Genomic DNA, 19349 nt, shown 5'->3' with positions numbered 1-19349 from the left:
CTCAGAATGCTAAACTGTGTTTTAGCATTTTGTCCTAGCCGTTCCATGCTCATTATTCTTAAAAATCACATGATGCCACTAATCCATTAAATCTGCCCATCTACTACCAAGCCAGGTTCAAGGTCCTTGTATTTACAATGCCCTGAACAACTTAGGGCCGAGGTACCTTAGGGACTGCCTATACTCGAAAGCACCCCCGGGTGCAAGTAGATAAATAAGGACCGCTTACTAGCGGGAAGGTAAACGGTGTTTCCGTGTGCTGCGCTGGCTCGCCAGATGCAGCTTTGTCACGCTGGCCACATGACCCGGAAGTGTCTCCGGACAGCGCTGGCCCCTGGCCTCTAGAGTGAGATGGGCGCACAACCCTAGAGTCTGTCAAGACTGGCCCGTACGGGCAGGGTTACCTTTACCTTTATACCTTTATATCCTGGCTTAATCACTGAGGTCACCTGCAGGAGCTTTACTAGTCATCCCTCAAGTTGGTGAGGCTCATCTGACAGCAACAAGAAGCTGAGCTTTTAGTGTCATTGGCCCAGTCTCCTGTGGAGCGCTCAGCAGGCAATTAAGAAAGCGTCTTTCCGAAATAGCTCATAGAATCATAGAATTTTAGCATTAGAAGGGTCGTGTAGTCCAGCCCCTGCAATGCAGGCATCCTGTCTACAGCCATCCCTGGGTGGGCTCGAACCACCAACCTTCTAGTTGACACCGAGATACACTAACTCATTTTACCACAGTGAGTTGGTTGCTGTTATCTGATTTAAAGTTTTCACATGATTTTTATTGTCTTTAAATATTCTTGTTTTAAAGTGCTTTGATTTTTTTAAACCAACTAGTTGTATATAAATATTTTTATTAAGAACAATGGGGATAATGTGGTTGAGAATACTGGAATGAACTTGGTGAGCAAAACATGAGAAAAATGGCATTATCCCTAGCTGCAATCTAAAGTGTGTTACTGTGGAGAAATCAAATGGTGAATGCTGGACTTTGGTTTAAAATTATTGCAGTGAACACCACTTTAAAAGTACGATTCAATCCAAAATCTGTTTGCAGGTAAATAACGTTACAGTTAAAGAAAGGCTTTTTGCATTGGTTTTCTCTTAGATTAGTTGCCAAGTTCTATGAAAATTGTAAACATGATGAATTTTGGTTCACTTACCTTTAACCCCGTCCAATCTTTGAATGTTTAAATGATGTGCACTTAGGCACAAAAGCTTACACCTCCCGAACAACCGTATCATTAGGCACTTAGCAGCCATATGACTTTATTGACCAGTTTCTCATCTTAGGAACTGAATGTGCTTATGCTGTACATTTTTCAACATGCTACCTTGTTCTTAAATGCCCCTGTAACCATGTCTTGAAGTCACTATGTTGTAGAAACTCAGTAAGTGGGGTTCAGGGGGCAGAGAAAGTCCAGTATGATTATACTGTGCACAGTTGGACACTTCTGCACAACATCCTCATCCACTGCCTTCTGAGCAGCAATTGCTGCTGCTTTAATAGATAATTCGAGAAGCATTATGCTCTGCAAATCGTATCTTATCAAACATTCCTGGACATTCAACAATTAAACACTTGGCTATTTCATACACTTTGGGAAAAGAAATAAAAGCTCCTGGTTTTACATTATTGATAATTATAATTTCTCATTGAGATCACACATTTCTTAAAGTAACTTTTGTAAAATGAAAGCAAAAAAGGTTTTCTAAAATAAAAATACCCAGTTTTAAAACATGCGATGAGGGAGACCATGCTTTGTATAGTGAGATCTTGTAGGATCACCAATGGAAGGCCGATTGGCAACAGGACCAAGACATTTCTCTGTAATCCTGGTTAGCCATGCCTTCCTTTGACTTTCTTTTCTTTATAGATTCAGGTAGATAAGAATTTCTTTTATTCATCCACTCAGTTATCCTTTGAAATGAGTTGCTGCTGTTTCCATATTGTAGCTGGAAATGGAGGTAGAAAGTTCTTGACCAAGCAAAAACTGAAAATTTAAAACACTGGATGGTATTCAGCTAAGCTCTACTCAGTGCAGACACAATGAAATTAATGGAACCAACTTAGTCATGTTCATTATTTTCAATGGATCTACACTGAGTATCACCCACTTGCTTCAATCAAAACCAAGCAAAACAGTAATTTCCTGGGTGCAATTAGTTTTGTAGGTTTTTTTAAAAAAATAATTAAAGAAGCAAGTATTATTTACCAGGAAAATGGGGAAAACCTAAATAATTGATATACTGGTGAAAATTATTGAAGCATATCACTTAGCCCTGTAACTTAGATGTATGTTTTACTTACTTTGAAGTACCCAAAACAAAACAAAAAAAGGAAAGTCAGATTCCATTTGCCTTTATAGCCAAAGCAGCAGCATACAGGCGAACTTTTACAGCACAGTCCTTTGCATGTCTACCAAGAAGTAAGTCCCACTCAAAGTAGGTGGCTGTTAGTGACTTAATGGAAGTAGGAAGTTAGCACTGCTCATCTGCATCCATATCTGCTATGTGTATGTAAGCTTGATCTCTCTCTTGGTTTGGAACATATATGTTTAAAGCAGTTAGCAGATGGCTATTCGATGTGTTTCAGTTTTGTACAATATGTTAACAATATCAGGGAAAATATAAGCACTTGACTTAAGATTTTCCTCAATTTTTATGGATAAAAAGATTGAAAGTTTAAATTGCAACCCAGGCACTTTTTCCTCCAAGGAAAAAATGCACACCATTGCAGAAAAAAATTGAAATCTTTAAATGGCCATAAGGTGTCTTTAGGAAAGGGTCGCTGCACGTGAGAGCTTGCAACCATAGAAATGTCAGAGAGATGCTGAGGCAGCAGGAGAATGGCAGTGTAAAATGTTTAGGTCAGTGAGGAACGATAAGCATAGTGATCAATAATCAAGTGATTTGTGAAAAGCTGTTGATGGCAGTGGATTTAGCCTGGTACCAAAAGGGTACTATATAGGGAAGCCATTTTGGGGAAATATCTATGACATACACCAAAGGGTACAATCCTTAGCTTTGTTTCACATAATGTTCATAATATTCTATTAGGTCCCCCCCCCCTCCATGTAGGTGAATTCTATTGCAGAAAAAATCAAGCCCAGAGGAGACTGCAGTCCTATTTATACTTATCTGTACCACTTCTGAATAGACGTGTATAGGATTGCACTCTAAGAACTTTGTGGCACCTTGGAGGCTAACAAATTCACTTTTGCTTAAGCCTTCATGTGGCTGAACTCTGATTTAAGGTACCAGGCTTAAAGAGTCAAGCAAATTATGGAGTTAGGACCTAGTAACCCTAGTAACTTCAGCGATAATCCTCGGGAACCCTGACCCAGTTGAGATTTTTATAGTTTGGCTTAGTGACTGAAGTATGCACAAGTCTTTTTACTTATGTATTAAGCCTCTAGCTGCTTCCATTGTGTGAGCCACAATATGACTAGGAAGCCTCTAATTAAGTATAATTTCTTGTTTTTTTGCCAAACCTGTGTTATTGGGTGTAATGAATAAATAAATGCTTACCACCTTCAGAACCAGCCAGCATATTAAACAATAGTTTAGGGTTACCAGACATCCCCGTTTCCCGGGGACAGCCCTTGGATTTGCGAACAAGTCCCTGGACAAATTCCATCCCCGGAATGTCCCCAGATTTCATCTAAGAAATGCAGCAGCGGCAGTCTTAGCAGCTTGGAGCAGTAGGCTCTGGCTGGCTTCAGAAGCTGCTCAGAAGTCCCCATATGATGGTGGTGCAGGGGCTCAAAGATGCAGCTTCCGGGCTGCCTCCACCTTCCCAGACCTCAGCAACTAAGCTGTGAAGGGAGGCTTCATGCTGCCTATCAGAGCAGCCTCCCAACTCCTACTTGCGTGCAAGCAGGAGGGGGCAGGGATCTCTCAGTTAGGCAACGGGAAGCCTCCCTTCCCAGCTGAGAGATCCCTGCCCCCTCCTGCTTGCACGCAAGTAGGAATGGGATTGGGGATGCTCCAGTGGGAAGGGAGGCATCGCGCTACCCGAGCCTCGCCGCCGCCACTGCTCTTGGCCCTCCTTCTCTGCCTTCCTTGCCCAACCCACCACGCATCACTTCTCCACCACCACCACTGAAGAACCAACAACCCAGGGGCTGCCCAGGCTCATGGAGATAGGAGATAGATTCCTTGGAGGAAGGGGAAACATGGCGGTTGAGGTCAAGGCGGCGGTGGCCCCTCTGCCCTGCCATCACTGCAGCACCAACGTCCTGAATGTGTAGTATTTATTTATTTATTTATTTATTTATTTATTTATTTATTTAAAGTGTCCCCGGATTCATTCAAGAAAATCTGGTAACCTTACAATAGTTTGCAGTTGGTTTCAGATCTTGACTTGTTCCAAAGCTGATAGCCCTATTTTACTAGCGAATGTGAAATGCGAAACTATGGTTAAATAGAGGCACCCTGCTTCAACTGCACTCTGCAGCAAAGGGAGGTTCATAAAGGGCAGGGTGGCGACATGGCTGTGATAACGATCATTTGAATGTGTCCGTCCATTGCCGAGGGCTCACTGAGCCAGCTCTCACAGCCGCATGACTCTCGTCTGCAGTTCAGTCTTTAATAGGATATTTGCTTGGAGGGCAGTATTTCAGCTCACAGAAATCTTCACAAAGGACTTTTAGCAAGTTTATCTGTGTCTTATTCTCAATTGGCTTGGATAATGAAGTTTAATTCAATCAAACCTCAGGAGAAGTTTCTGAATTCTCTCATGCACGATGCAAGTATTTGCTTTTCCACAGAGTCTGAGGTTAGTGAGGCATATTGGAAGAGTTTACTGACTGTGCTTAGATGAGCCACAGGGCCTTGGAAGGAGTTTGCACACTCAGCAGGGCTAGCATTAGCACTCCACAGAGCCTAAGCAAGGGAGTAAAGCTTCATTACAACAGTAGCTTCCAGGCTTTTGTTCCAGTTACCTTCAACATTTTCCAGTGGGAGGAGAGAAGCAAGTCTACATTTGATGTTTTCAGAACAGTACAGAAGAGCCTTGTTTCTCCTGCTTCTGTTTCTAGGGGCATGAAAAGAAAACGATCCCCCTACTTGCTTTTTCTCTTAAAATCATTTTTGAGGTACTGATGTCCTGATTAGAAAGAATGTAAGAACTTCACTTGAAAACCTCACAAGGGGGGGGGGGTGGAATGGACACCAGGGAAAGGGGTTCCCGGCATAGCCAAAGTGGAATGTTACACTTTACTGAGGAGTAAACCATACTAAAGTACTCTTTTTGGTGCCTGGTAAAAACATTCTAGTTTAGACAAGCTTACCCAAATGCTTAGAAAGTCGAGGTAATTTTAATCAATTTCAGCATTTTAACTTTAAAACATACAAAAGTTAAAATTTAAAACAAAGTATGGATGGGGCCCTTCTTCTGATGGAAGCCTAGTTATGATCCAAGCCCATGGGCAGAATTCAGTTAATGAGCTCCATCAGCAGAAGCCCAAAGCACAAAGAAATCTGCTTGAGTAATGGGGCTTCCCCCACATCCGCTGTGCCTTCCGAAATTGGCTTGTTGGGGTTTGAGGAAATCCCCAGAACTGTGAGTGCACAGGGAAGAAGGGGGATTGGTCCATCTGGTGAACTGAAATGCTTGCACAGATGGAACGTTCATAAATAGTGCAATGTTCAGTTCCACCCAAAGTCTGTAAAGCAATCTTCTTTGTAGTTATTTCTGTTCAACAAGTACTACTTTATAGTTTCATCTGAACCCCTAGGGTCCTTTTAAGGTAGTGAATTTATAGTGCAATCCTGTGCATGTCTACTCTAAATTAAGTCCCATTGTTTTTAATAAGGCTTATTCCCAGGTAAGTGCATAGGAGCCTTAATATTCTAAAATAATATAGCACAGACAAATTTACATTTTCTCTTCATACTGAGACAAACTCCAGTTGTTTTCATTAGGATCCTGAGGCTAAGGGAAATAAGATGGCCACTTGCACAGATATAGGTGTTGCAGAAATTATAGTAACTGCGGCATAACTTCCTAGAATTTGAATGGTGATGCTTATAAATCTGCTTATAAGCCCCTGAAAGTGCTCTGTTTCTTTTACAAAGGATTATGAAACAGATATGTATTGCTAATTAAATAACATATGTGATAGATTAGTGCTCATCTCTTTTTATAGAACTTAATTAAATAAATGAGTGCAGCATATTTTAACACAATTAGGCTTCCGTTAAGGTGCTTTCCAGCATAAATAAATTGCTGAAACATAGATTAAACTTGTTGGATTTAGCTATAGGTTGGGAATGCCTGCTGATTGCAGAGATGCAGCATAGAATTTGCTCCAAGTTCGAAAGCCCACCCTGGACAATTTTAATGATCTGCCACAAGCCACCGAAGACAAAATACTTTCTTTTTGTTACTCGTAGCTGTAGGCATTGTACCAGTCATAGCACAGGGATTGTTTATTTATTGAACAGATCTGAAAGAAAAAGCAAATTGAAATTATTTTGCTAATAGATTTTTCACCGGAGAGTTACCTTTGTTTTCCATGTTTTAATGTATATAAAGAAAAAAAATATTTTAAAAAATTGATCACTTATCCTCTGGTTCTGAGAATGAACTCTTATGCTAATACCTAAGTGAGGAAAAGTGTTGGAGACTGCAGAGTCATCAACTTTAGGGCTCTAAGCCTGCTGCTAGAGACTGAGGGACTACTGAGCCTGACTGACGGGAGGAGCCCACAAAACAACGTTCCAAAACACCTGGGCCTCTGGAGCCAGAGCCAGGATCTTCATGGATGTCTTCCCTTCAGCCCAACAAACCAAATGTCTCTCAAAGTCCTCTAAAGGTCCAGTAGCACAGGGAGCATGTACAGCAGGAGGTCATGAAACATAGCAGTAACCGTCTGCAGGCCAGAGGTTCTCCACAAGGGGACAGCACCTGGGAGAGGAAGTCTGGTGGCAGAAACTTAAATGGAATGAGGCCTTGTACACATTCCTATTTGCTCTGAATCCACTGTGTTCCCACCACTGATTAGGGAAGTGGCAGACAGCACAACATTTATCACAGTCCATACCTATCCTGTATCTATTTTCTCATTTATTTTTTAAAAATAATACATTTTGATGCATTCCCCCCCCCCGCCCCACCTCCAACCAGCTTCAATCTGAATTGCGGGGAAAATAATTATAGTGGAACCTTGGGTTACGTACCGTCCTCCTTACGAACGCTTCGGGTAACGAGCTCCGTAAACCCAGAAGTAGATGCTCCTGTGCAAGCAGAAGTCATGTACCGGCAGCAGCAGGAGGCCCCATTAGCGAAAGCGCACCTCATGTTAAGAATAGTTTCGGGTTAAGAACGGACCTAAGCAACAAATTAAGTTCATAACCGGAAGTACCACTGTACCTAGTTGTGTTTTAAGCAGGTACAGTGGTGCCTCGCAAGACGAAAAGAATCCATTCCGCGATTCTCTTCGTCTAGCGGTTTTTTTGTCTTGCGAAGCAAGCCCATTGACAGCTTAGTGGATTAGCGCTACAGCGGTCTAGCGGCTTTTCGCGATCAGCTGTTAAGCGGGTTATCAGCGGAACAGCTGATAGGCGGCTTAGCGGCTTAGGAAAAGGGGGGGGGGAGTGAAAAAAACCCGCGGGGATTTTTTCGTCTTGCGAAGCAACCCCATAGGGAAATTCATTTTGCGAAGTGCCTCCAAAACGGAAAACCCTTTTGTCTAGCGGGTTTTCCGTCTTGCGAGGCGTTCGTCTTGTGGGGCACCACTGTAATGTGTACACAGCCTTGGTTTGCTTTTAACTTTGGCTAGAACAAGTTGCTCACTTGGAGCTCTCCGTGGTGCTTAAACTCCTGACCTGCCACCTTTGCCCCACAGGCTCTTTCACCAGACCAGTGGAGGAACATTCATTTATTAATATTACAATAACTTCTGAAAAAAACTTGCTATTCTGTTATGTCCATTGATTTCCAACACTCCCCCTCCCTCCGGATCTGTTCTGTCTTGACACAGGGGAATATAACAGATGTCTCTTTTCCCCAGTATGGGTATTAAGAAAACGAAGCTTTACCCATAACTTTATGTCCATGCCAATTGTCACCTGAATATTCATTGCACATCCTACTGTTGTTAAAGGAATCCATACAGGGGCTGTGAATTCAATAGTTACTCTACCATCCACTTCATCCATTCTTCTACCTCACTACTCCACCAAACTCTCTTACTATCCCCTTATCCCATAAAGCCTTTTTTCCCTTTGTTTTTACTGATCCCTGAACCTTTAACAGTCAAAATCTGGACCTGCAGTTGCATACATTTACATGAATTTTCACAAATGAGCAGCGCAAACAATCAGTATGCATAGACTCAAATGTTGCTGGTAAAATGTGAATTCATGTCAAGAATTTGTATATTATCTGATCAATATCCAGTTTTCAGGTGGAAACTCTGTATTTTGGCGGAACTATGTACAAGATGTTAATGCTGCCTATTTGTGTACATTCATGTGAATGCACAGTCATCAGTATTTATGCACATTTTCTATTTGGCTCATGTTAACCACAAAATGTACATAATTTATCCTGTATATTAGGTTTTAAAATGACTCAAAAGATTAGAAAATATTTGTGCAGTTGTATAGAAAAACATAGTTATTATCCTTTATATATATACAAAGTATTTGTAATTTTAAATTCATACTGCTCTCTAGTGGGGAATGTTTTCAATGCAGAAGATGCATGGATGTTGAAAAACAGAAACAGGCATGCTGATGTTATTTCATTATTTGCATTTAAGATTTATGCTTGTCCTCCTCCTAATAGTATTTTTGTAAGTCTTAGGGCCCCATCTGAACTATACATCTGAAGCACTATGTTACTACTTTGAACAGTCTTGGTTCCCCCCAAATAATTTTGGGAACTGTAGTTTGTTAAGGATTCTGATAGTTATTAAAGGTAAAGGGACCCCTGACCATTAGGTCCAGTTGTGGCCGACTCTGGGGTTGCGGCGCTCATCTCGCTTTATTGGCCGAGGGAGCCAGCTTCTGGGTCATGTGGCCAGCATGACTAAGCCGCTTCTGGCGAACCAGAGCAGCGCACGGAAACACCGTTTACCTTCCCGCCGGAGCAGTACCTATTTATCTACTTGCACTTTGACGTGCTTTCAAACTGCTGGGTTGGCAGGAGCAGGGACCAAGCAACGGGAGCTCACCCCGTCACGGGGATTCGAACCACCAACCTTCAGATCGGCAAGTCCTAGGCTCTGTGGTTTAACCCACAGTGCCTATTCCTCTCTCAGAGCTATAGTTCTCGGAGTTTGTTCACAGTCGATACCTATTCCTGGGAAACTCTAGTGCAGATGTGGCTTAACCTTTTAATAAATAAATAAATATTCTTTTGACAGACGATAGCTCTTTTGTTCCTTCTTCCAGAGATAGTAGATATAGAATCCTTGCTGCCTTCCTCAGGGAATATTTGCTCTTTCAGCACTAGCTTAATCAGGAAAAAAACACTCTGAGAAGTTCTTTATATACTTTCATTCCTTTTGGATTTTTATCCAGGCATTCTCGACTTTCTGATCTCTACCTACCTCATAGTTTCTCCACTGTCAGTTTTAGATTATAAACTCCTTGTGATCAGGAACTTTGTAACTTGATCATAGAGCTCCAGATGGCAACATGCACACTGGCATGTTATAAATAATAATAATAAATAATTTTGCATTCTGCCCTTCAACCCAAAGGTCTTCAGGATGCTACACAATGATTCATAAAGAAATACACATGAATACGAGGTCTTAAAACCAACTATATATATGTTTTTAAAAATAAAATAAGTCAGAAGGAGCTAGTAACAATTTAGGTATTATATCAAACATTTACATATGCCTAACGAAGCAAATGTGTCATGAGCTGACACCTAAGGGCATTTAATACAGGGGACAGCTGTATCTCTGTGTGAAGGGAATGCGACATCAGGGGTAACACAGCTCATGTACCGTGGACTGCAACTGAAAATGGAACTATGAGCAGGACCTCTTCCTCCACTTAAAGCTTCAGTTGGTTGGTAATAGAGAAAATGAACCTTCAAATACTTGGGCCCCAAGCTGTATAGAACATTGCAGACTGAAGTCAGCACCTTAAATTGGACCTGGTAGGACACAAGAAGTCCGAATAATTAAAAGTTGAAAGCTCAGTAATAAAAGTTTAAAAAGACCTTTTTTCAGAGGTCTGGTTGTTGTTTTTAGAGTTCAAAGCTCTTAATGTAACTTTTCAATAATTTTTACAGCCACCTTTTATAGTAATATAGAGACATAGAAAATTACCTTATAGTGAGTCAGACCATTGGTCTATCTAGTCTATCTAGTTCAGTACTGTCTACACCAGGGCGTTTCAGGATTCTAGGTGGATGGTAGGGGGTTCTATGGCACAAGCTGAATCCACCTTCCATTGAGCACTGGTAGGCGGTAAGGAAATTTTACCATCAAGAAAGTTGCATTAGTGGGTGGTAGGTATAAAAAGGTTGACTACCCCTGGACTACACTGACTGGAAGCAGCTCTCCAGGATTTCGGATAGGAGCTTTCCCCAAGCCACACTATAGATGCTGGGTACTGAAATGGGGACACAAAGCGTACAACTAAGCTATAGCATTTCCCCCATTTTGCAGATGGAAAGAGATGTTTTCCTGACATTATCTAAAAAATTCATGACTAATCTCAGAAATACAACATGATCCTGTTATGTTGAATCAGTAAAGCACATTGAATTCAGTGGGACTTATATCTTGGTAAATGTGCATATCAAGGCAAATCTAGTACTATAAATACTAACAACTGGGAAACACTGGCCTGTGAGCGCTCTAGTTGGAGAATAGCCTCTACCAAAGGCGTGATGGATTTGAAGAAGCACGAACTCAGGACAAAAGGCAGAAACAAGCTAAGAGGAAGGCACGTTTGGCAAATCCTCACCATGATCAATCCCCACCCAGAAACCTATGTCCCTACAGGAATTGGCTTCTCTAGAATTGGCTTCCACAGTCACTTACAGACACACTGTTAAGACCTTATTGATGAAAGACAATCTTACTCGGCTATGAGTGATTTACCAAGAAGAAAGTAGAAGCACAGGTTTGCAGTTAAAGAGCTTTAGAATATCTGGTTTAAGGGGTAGACCATTTTATTCCTTAACATTTCGCTTTTAGCTGGCCTATGATCTCTGTTCACCAAAATATCTGAAATCCTGGACACTAATGGTACATGTTTTCATAAACACAACTATAATTTGTGGTTTTTACCAGTTATGGTAAGTTGGCTAACTTAATTTTGGTGTCCTTCATAAGTGTTTTGTCTGAAGTAAGTGCCTCTTGTATGTTTAAGCAATGACTCAGAAAAAGCTCTGTCATATTTGTCTTTTCCAGTGTTTACTTCCTTTTCCTTTCCCACAAGGAAGCACATCAAAAACGGTGTTTGAAAATTCTATCTGTTAGATAGTATTCTATCTGTTTCAGTAATTCTCAGTATTAACACAGGCTCCATCTGTACTTCTCACAGTGTTTTATGTGTCCGAAAAGGGATAATAGCTCCATTTTACACAGTATGTAACTCTGGTTACACTGATGTGAAATATTGTAACTTGTCCAAATTGTACAGCAATTTTCCAGCAGCGCTGCAGCTGGAGTCTGTCTTTCTTGGCTGCAACTTAACTTACCAGTTACTAAACTCTAACACTTTAGTTTCTTGGGCCTTTATCCTGAAAATGTGCACAAATCACATTGTCTTCAGTATCGCAGCACACACCTATGCTTTCAGGAGTCTGGCCTTATTTCATAAAGAACTGCTAATTATTACTAGGGATTAGTACATTTTAAATTTCCCTGTTGGATTCTGAGTCTTTAAGATGCAATCACTTAATATTTTGAAGCATTTCCCTGCAGCTAATGAGATTTACGATTACTGAATGACAGCGTTGGGGAAAAACTCCAAATATCACAAGATCTACTGTGTTAGAATTGTAAAGTTTAGTGTACTACTGTGTGAAGCGTTTAAAATGCCATCCATTCTGTGCTATGCACATGTAAAGAGGAGGTTTGGGAGCCTTAAAAATATATTAGATTTCTTGAATAAAGCAGAGTCTTGGGCTGCAATCCTTAAACCTGAAGTAAGTTCCCATTGAACTTGATGGTGCTTACTTCTGAGCAGGCATGCTTAGGATCACACTGTGAGTACTTCAAATAAGTAATTAATTAGACTATCGTCAAATGTGAGTTAGATTAATAACCTTCAATGTCTGTAATTTTTGAATTCATTATAAGAAATCAGATTTCTCAATTTGTGATTTGAATCAAGACCTTTAAGCTGCTCCACATAGTGTTTTTTTCTGTGATAGTTGTGGTTGAGTCTTTCCATACACTAGAGTTAGTGGGAGTAAGAGAAATGACTGTGTCTTTTCAAACTACAAGCAATGGATTCAGTTTTTAACGATCTTCTATTTTAAATAAACTCACTGTAAATAGTATACTAAGCCATCAAGGGAAAATGGAAGCAATCAAAAATATGATCCCCCCCCCCCCAGTTCTGAAATTGTGTCTTTATATGTGTGGAAGGGACTTCACTGATTGGCCCCCCTATGGCCTGTTGAGTTTTCTGACATTAGGGCCAGGGAGCCACACTAACCAGCCAACCAGGCATTGCTGATACCATGTGAGAAACACAGCCTTGCTCCATTGACGCTAAGTGCAGACCACCAAATTTCCACAGGACAAAAGTGCTAGATGTGCGGTATGCACATCACTCATAGTTTTCTCTTTTGTTTATCTTAGAAACTATGAAGAAACCCTGGAGTCCTAATCCATCTCAAGACAATGTACCGTATACTGCAAATTTCACATGTTTTCATGAAAGAGAAGGCGAGGCAGACCTGACACCTGATGACAGTGAGGAAAAGAAAGAAAGGGAGAAGAAACACAGCAGTTTTACTTTGTGCAATGTGTGCAACATTCAACTGAACTCTGCTGCTCAGGCACAGATCCACTACAATGGGAAATCACATCAGAAAAGATTAAAGCAGCTCAGCAACGGGAATCCAAAAACTGATAATGGTAAGTTATTTGCTATATTCTGTCTTGTCTATGAGATTCACGCGTGAAAGTGCATCAGGTGTGCTTTTGAAGCGGTGCTTGAGTCCTATTTAAAAAGTGGGCAGTGGGTGGTTCCACTTTTAAGTATGGCTAAACCATTTTTGATGTCTTGCATAATTTAGAAGAGTAAGGTAAAGGTAAAGGGACCCCTGACCATTAGGTCCAGTCACGAATGACTCTGGGGTTGCTGCGCTCATCTCGCATGTGGCCAGCATGACTAAGCTGCTTCTGGCGAACCAGAGCAGTGCACGGAAATGCCGTTTACCTTCCCGCTGGAGTGGTACCTATTTATCTACTTGCACTTTGACGTGCTTTCGAACTGCTAGGTGGGCAGGAGCAGGGACTGAGCAACTGAAGCTCACCCCATCGCTGGGATTCGAACCGCTGACCTTCTGATCGGCAAGACCACAGAGCCACCCACATCCCTACAATTTAGAAGAGTAGTGTAAAGTAAAATATTAGATTTTAAACATTTCAGAAATATTAACATTTGGATTTAAGAGTAGAAGCTATGGTTCAATTTATTATTAAATATTCATTAGTGTGGCTTTGATGACATATCTGCTATGCCTGATCTGTAAGCTATGAGCTTGTTCGAATAATATTTGGCAACCATTATTCAAGCTTGTGAAATCTACAGGCCAGACTACTACAGTGCTTTCTCTGTGGAGCTTTCCTTGAAGAGTGTCCTAAAGCATCAGTTAGTGTAAAATGCTGCAGTTTGTGTTTGGTGGCATACGTATTTCATAAACTTCCTTCCCTGACAAAATGTGCAAAGGGTAAAGGTACGTGAAAGTGTTTGCAAAAGATTGTGTTCTGTTATCAAGGCAACAGCTCACTGATTGCAATTGAGTCACACATATTTAGTTGCTGCTGGACATGGATAGGGACACATTCACATACAGATTTTAATACAATACAATAATGCAATAAATAGGATGTGCATTTCAGGTGTACATTCTGCAGCAATTAGCCCTGTATCGTAAGTCACTGTTGGTGGATATAGACTAAATTCTGTTCATGGAAATTGACAGTCAATTAAATTATCTCAGGAAGGGTTGCTCTGGTGAGTGAGATAATGCACAGATGGTAAGAGATTTGTTTGTCCTCAGGGAAGTTGTCAGATAGCCAGACTGATTGGCTATGTGCAGAGTGAAGTCATAACCACATGGCCCATGGTAACATGTGTCAAAGAAGCTCTTCCAAGTTAAAAAGTGGTTCTGAAGCAGCAGAACTGATAGCAGAAGAGTGGGTGATAGCTGGCATGGAAAATAAATTAAAAAATAAGTAGTAGGTTTTCATATGGGTGAACCCCTTTCCCCCTACCTAGATCATTAACCTTGGTACTGAAAATAAACCATTGTGAATATTCATCCTACTACTGAATAATTTTAATATCTTGTGAAGGGCTGTTGTGAATATCTTTAATATCTTGTGAATGGATTTGGCAAGTCTTCATCCATTCAGCAGTCCATAATCATGGGCTTGAAATCCTGACATGGGTTGTTTACTTTTTTGCTACCCACAGAATCAATGTTTGAGGCCCTTTGCAAGTAGTACTCTTCTTGTGTTATGCCTTATCCCGACAGAACTGATCTTTCATTGCATAATTTTGAAACAACTGATGCTTAATCACTATCCACCTTTGTAGTACTAATCTGAAGATGTTTGTAAATTAGATAATTGCATTTTAAAAATCTGTAAACTGGATGTGATTATTCATTGTCTTATCATTTATGAATAGCCACGATTTAGCTGTTTTATGAAGGAGCAACTGTAAAATATTAGTTTTGTGGGCATTTTCCTAAGCCGCACACCAGCAGCCACAGGGGAAAATGTCAGGTCTTCTTGGAGCAGTGAAGTGTAGCCACCATCTGTTCTAGAACACATTTGCTTCTATCTAAGTGCTCAAGCTTCTCTGTTGTCTTTTCAGATGTTTACTTATGTGCTCTTGAAACTAATGCTCTATGGCAGCTTTGTTGATGCGATTGTTCCTTTTTCTGTTTCTGATGTGAATTATTTCCACACAACATGGAAAGCTCGGGTGGGGTTTGTAACATGGGATAGTAAAAACTGAGAAATGATTAATGGGAATCAGCAGTCTTTGTCAAAGTTGCAACGGACTACTGGAAAAAGAAGAAATAAGCTCTTATACAATGTCTGTCCTTCTCGTTAGGTGAGTATTTGTTAGTCTACTTGCTAGGTGCCTGTTTGAGAAAAAGTCTCAGCCAAATTACTCTCTAGGTATTAGAGAGCTCATTGCAGCACAATGAGACAAAAAGTATCATTTGTTATATTGGATCACGCTAGAACTTATCTAGCTCCCAGTTTACTTCTTAAAAAAATATTTGGGGGCATAATTCCTATTGGAATTATGGGGTGAATGGCAGCCACCCATTTCCTCCCCCACTCCCCCCCCCCCATTTTGTTGCCTGTGAGTGGGGCAGCAAAATAGAATGAGTAGTTTTCAGGTCAGCCTTGGAAAAGACTCAATAAGTTTTTGGAATGTTTTCTGCAGTGTCAAAAACTATCCTCTTCTGATTTTGTAGCAACGTCTGCAGAAACGTTTGTCCCGTCATTTACGCTGATTTCTGGCTTTGTTTATCCTCACTGACATCATCATGTCCCAGTTATAATTCTTAGGTGGTGATCTTTGCTAAATGATCCCTTCTTAGCTCAGGTCACATACTGTACTTTACTTGACTAATGCAAGAAGAAGTCAGCAACAAGAAAAAAAAGCTGTTGAAGCAGAAGCAGTTAGCAAAAACAATGACAGTGGATGGGATTGAGGGTTGAAATTGAATATGTTCAAAACTAATGAGTTATTTATCCATAACTGAATACTCTAAAATTTGCAGGACATAACTTTTTACTCATTTTCAGCTCAATAATTGAAATGGGTAAAATATATGCTCTAACCCTAGCTCTGACATAAAGGGCCATATTTGACTATTAGACCTAAGAGTCTATGGACCCATTCATTTCAATGGGTTTATTCTGTGCATTACTAGCATTGGATACAACCCCACAACATTTTATTAGAGTTGCTTGGATGATACAAAATCTCACAGTGGCAGGTGTGCATCGTTTTGGAGGCAAATGGGCATCTGCACCTGAGAGTGAAAAATATCCCGCCCTTAGCATAAACCACATCTTAGCAAATGGGGGACTGCTAAGGCAAGAACAAAATTGTTTTTCTACCAATGATATAAATTAGTTAGTAGAAAATATTGATATAGGGAGGATCAGGCAAAAGTACTGCGTGTTTACCATGGCTTTTCAAAGTCTATTGGCTATAGCTTTGTTTCTGTGAATTCTCAGTATCACAGATATTTAGCTTTCCTTTCTCTTCCATGTGCACTAAACTCCTCCACTTTCTCATAGGGAGGAAAAGAATACAAGTGTCATGGGCATGAGGTTGTATATTTGGGTCTGCAGAAGGAACCAAGCATCTTGCCCAGGGAGTATCCTAAGCATGCTGAGCTTGCTGCTCCTTTCCTGTATAGTGGGGATGGGGTACTTCTGGCCCTCCAGAGGTTGTTGGATTACAACTCCCATCTTCCCTAACCACTGGATTTGTTGGCTAATCCTGCTGGGGGTTTAGGTCTGGAGGGCCACATGTTACCCATCCCTACTCTATGGTCCAGTAGTGACCCACTAGGTAGTATGGATAAGACCCCGTTGCTTTGCAACACAGTGGGTCACTGGCACTTATTGAGAGTGGGTGGGTGAGCCAAAGAGAGCTTGGTCCGATACAGTGCATGGTGGAAGGAGCATCAGATGGGCTTCACTGGCATGTGTTCCATTGGGCCAGTCTTCCTGTATCTCACCCTTGCCCATTTCCCTCTTGGTAAGGTCCTGCCCACCTAGCAGTTCGAAAGCACATCAAGTGCAAGTAGATAAATAGGTACCGCTCCGGTGGGAAGGTAAACGGTGTTTCTGAGTGCTGCTCTGGTTCGCCAGAAGCGGCTTAGTCATGCTGGCCACATGACCCAGAAGCTGTACGCTGGCTCCCTCGACCAATAAAGCGAGATGAGCGCCACAACCCCAGAGTCATCTGCGACTGGACCTAATGGTCAGGGGTACCTTTACCTTTACCTTTAAGCACCAGCATAACCTGCTGTGTTGGGAAGCTGGGGAAACAATGGTGCCCCACCCATGCTGCCTCACCGGCCAGTGTTACTATGGTCTGAAGAACTGTGGCAATTATATTCTCTTCTATTTATGCCTTTCAAAATATAATCGCTATGTGCTGGCACACCTCTGGGTACAGCAGACATCAACGTTGTGTAAGTGGTGCACATAAGCTTTGTAGCTTTATTGTTTGCTGCCCTGCCTCTCTTCTCTGGTCCACTCCTTGGGCATATAAGAAAGCTGTGCCCAGTTTCTGCTCTCAGTCGGAGCTCGGTCCTCTTGCTTATCCTAAATGTGCCACCTTCAGTGTTCTCTCCATATTTTTCCAACTTCAGATATTTGTGCTGACAGCTCTGCGCTGAACAGTCTCTTCTAATTTTATCTGCCACAGTGTTGTACTTCAGTTTCTCCTTTTTTAAATACACTTGTTCTGCAAATGCTCAGAAACTCCCCTCCACATGCCAAAACTGTTTTAGAAATCTAAGAACTTCTGCTGCAGTGGGACGGAACTGAATTGTCTGTGAAACTTAAGATGAACAACTTGTGACTTGCCAAGCACAGAGATGTCTATCAAAAACCCAATAACTCTGTTTTATAGATCTCACCCGTGGCCAAAGGAAAGGTTGCATTCCAACTTCATGTGCCACATGAAGGTTAAAGAAGGTCTAGTATGCTTCATTTTGCCCTAAGTGTGGCACCAGGAGTGTTTCTGAGTGGGTGCTGGGGGTGACAGCTGCACTCACTGCTTTAACTCTTTAAATTATTCTAGTATGGCTGGCATGACATCTGCTCTAATTCTACTTGTCTCATTGGCTTCATAATATATGTCATGATTATGGTTTCCCTACAGTTTCTGAAGGTAGCCTGCCTGCCTGCCTGCCTTTTAATGATGACATATTTTTCTGCCTTGACATTTTGTGTGTAATAGATTGGATGAAAACAATTACCAACTTTGTTGCTTCATCATTTGAACAAACACTGCCCTTTTTAATTCCAGTTAAGTAACATTTTAGGGGAGTTAGTAGTGTATCATTTGGACAGTGGAGCAATGTGGGGAGGGCCCACAGGGGCAGTTGCCTGGGGTGCAAAATGGTTAGGGGCGGAAGATTTCAACACCCAGTGCTCCCTAAATACAGCTATGCACTTCCGTCGCTGGGCTGCGTTGAAAATGGTTTCTCCATGTGAACCAGGAAGTTACCTCTCCAGACAATGGAACAACTCTTCTTTTCTTATCTCTGCGGCTGCCATCTCCTGGGTGACATGGACTCCATTAAGCAGTTGAATGTGCATGCGTACTCTGTTCATTTACCTCCCTCCCACCCAACCCTGGGTGCTGACAACCCATTCTACGCCACTATGTTTGGATGCATATATCAATCACACATGGTGATCAGAACTCTTTTGCACAGCCCATTCTTCTTTCAGTCAACCTTCCCTAAAGCTGGAGCTCCAGTGGCTGCTCCATTTTATATCCCCTTTGTATTCAACTCTGGCCCATGCATGGGGCAGAGCTGCGGATCCACCCTCCTGATACTGCCGTCATTGCTGGGCTGGGCCAGCAGTGACTTTGGGATTGTTCAGGTACACCAACTGGAGTGCTTAGTTGGCCCTTCCAGTGTATCCATGCAGTCCCAAGCTCACTGTTGCTCCACCATACCCCAATCACAGTTCAGGTTATCGGCAGTGACATTATTGTCTGGAGAATGGTTCCATCTCATCCCCCGTACCAGTACTGCTCTCAGTTTTTGACCAGTAATAACTGGGTAGAATTTTGAGACAGGCTTCTAGTTCCTAGACTTTCCAGTGTAGCAGCCAAAGCATCTTCAAGGTGCAGCATTGTTGAAAGTTGGTGCTGACAAAGCTTTATTATCTTGCTATTTGGTGAGTTGTAAAACTCATGAAATTAAAGATTTAAAACATTCTTAAAGAGTCCCAAAGAGACTGCCTGCTCTCCTGTTAAAATACTAAACAATAAGGCTGTAGATTTGCCGAAGTAAAAATTGAGCACAGTAATGAACTATTTTATTTAATTATCCTGCTGCGGGTGATGATTATGTAGCATGGGAATTTCCTGACTGATTTTTCTGTCTCCTCCATGGTTTAACAATTG

The 19349-nt window shown here is 41.5% G+C and overlaps 1 protein-coding gene across 10 annotated transcripts in view; it reads left to right on the top strand.

The window, feature by feature from the left end:
- The window catches only part of ZNF385D (zinc finger protein 385D), a 374703-nt gene that overhangs the window by 65063 nt on the left and 290291 nt on the right, over positions 1-19349 (top strand). For all 10 annotated transcript variants that reach the window (XM_077916271.1, XM_028750022.2, XM_028750029.2 and 7 more), the window contains one exon: positions 12788-13066. In XM_077916271.1, coding sequence (XP_077772397.1) covers positions 12788-13066 — 279 coding nt within the window. The remainder of the gene's footprint in view (positions 1-12787; positions 13067-19349) is intronic.

Source organism: Podarcis muralis, chromosome 12 (genome assembly GCF_964188315.1).
Source record: "Podarcis muralis chromosome 12, rPodMur119.hap1.1, whole genome shotgun sequence".
Classification (NCBI taxonomy): Eukaryota; Metazoa; Chordata; class Lepidosauria; order Squamata; family Lacertidae; genus Podarcis; species Podarcis muralis.
Note: the sequence above shows the minus strand (reverse complement) of the source record. Positions and strands in the feature narration are given on the sequence as shown.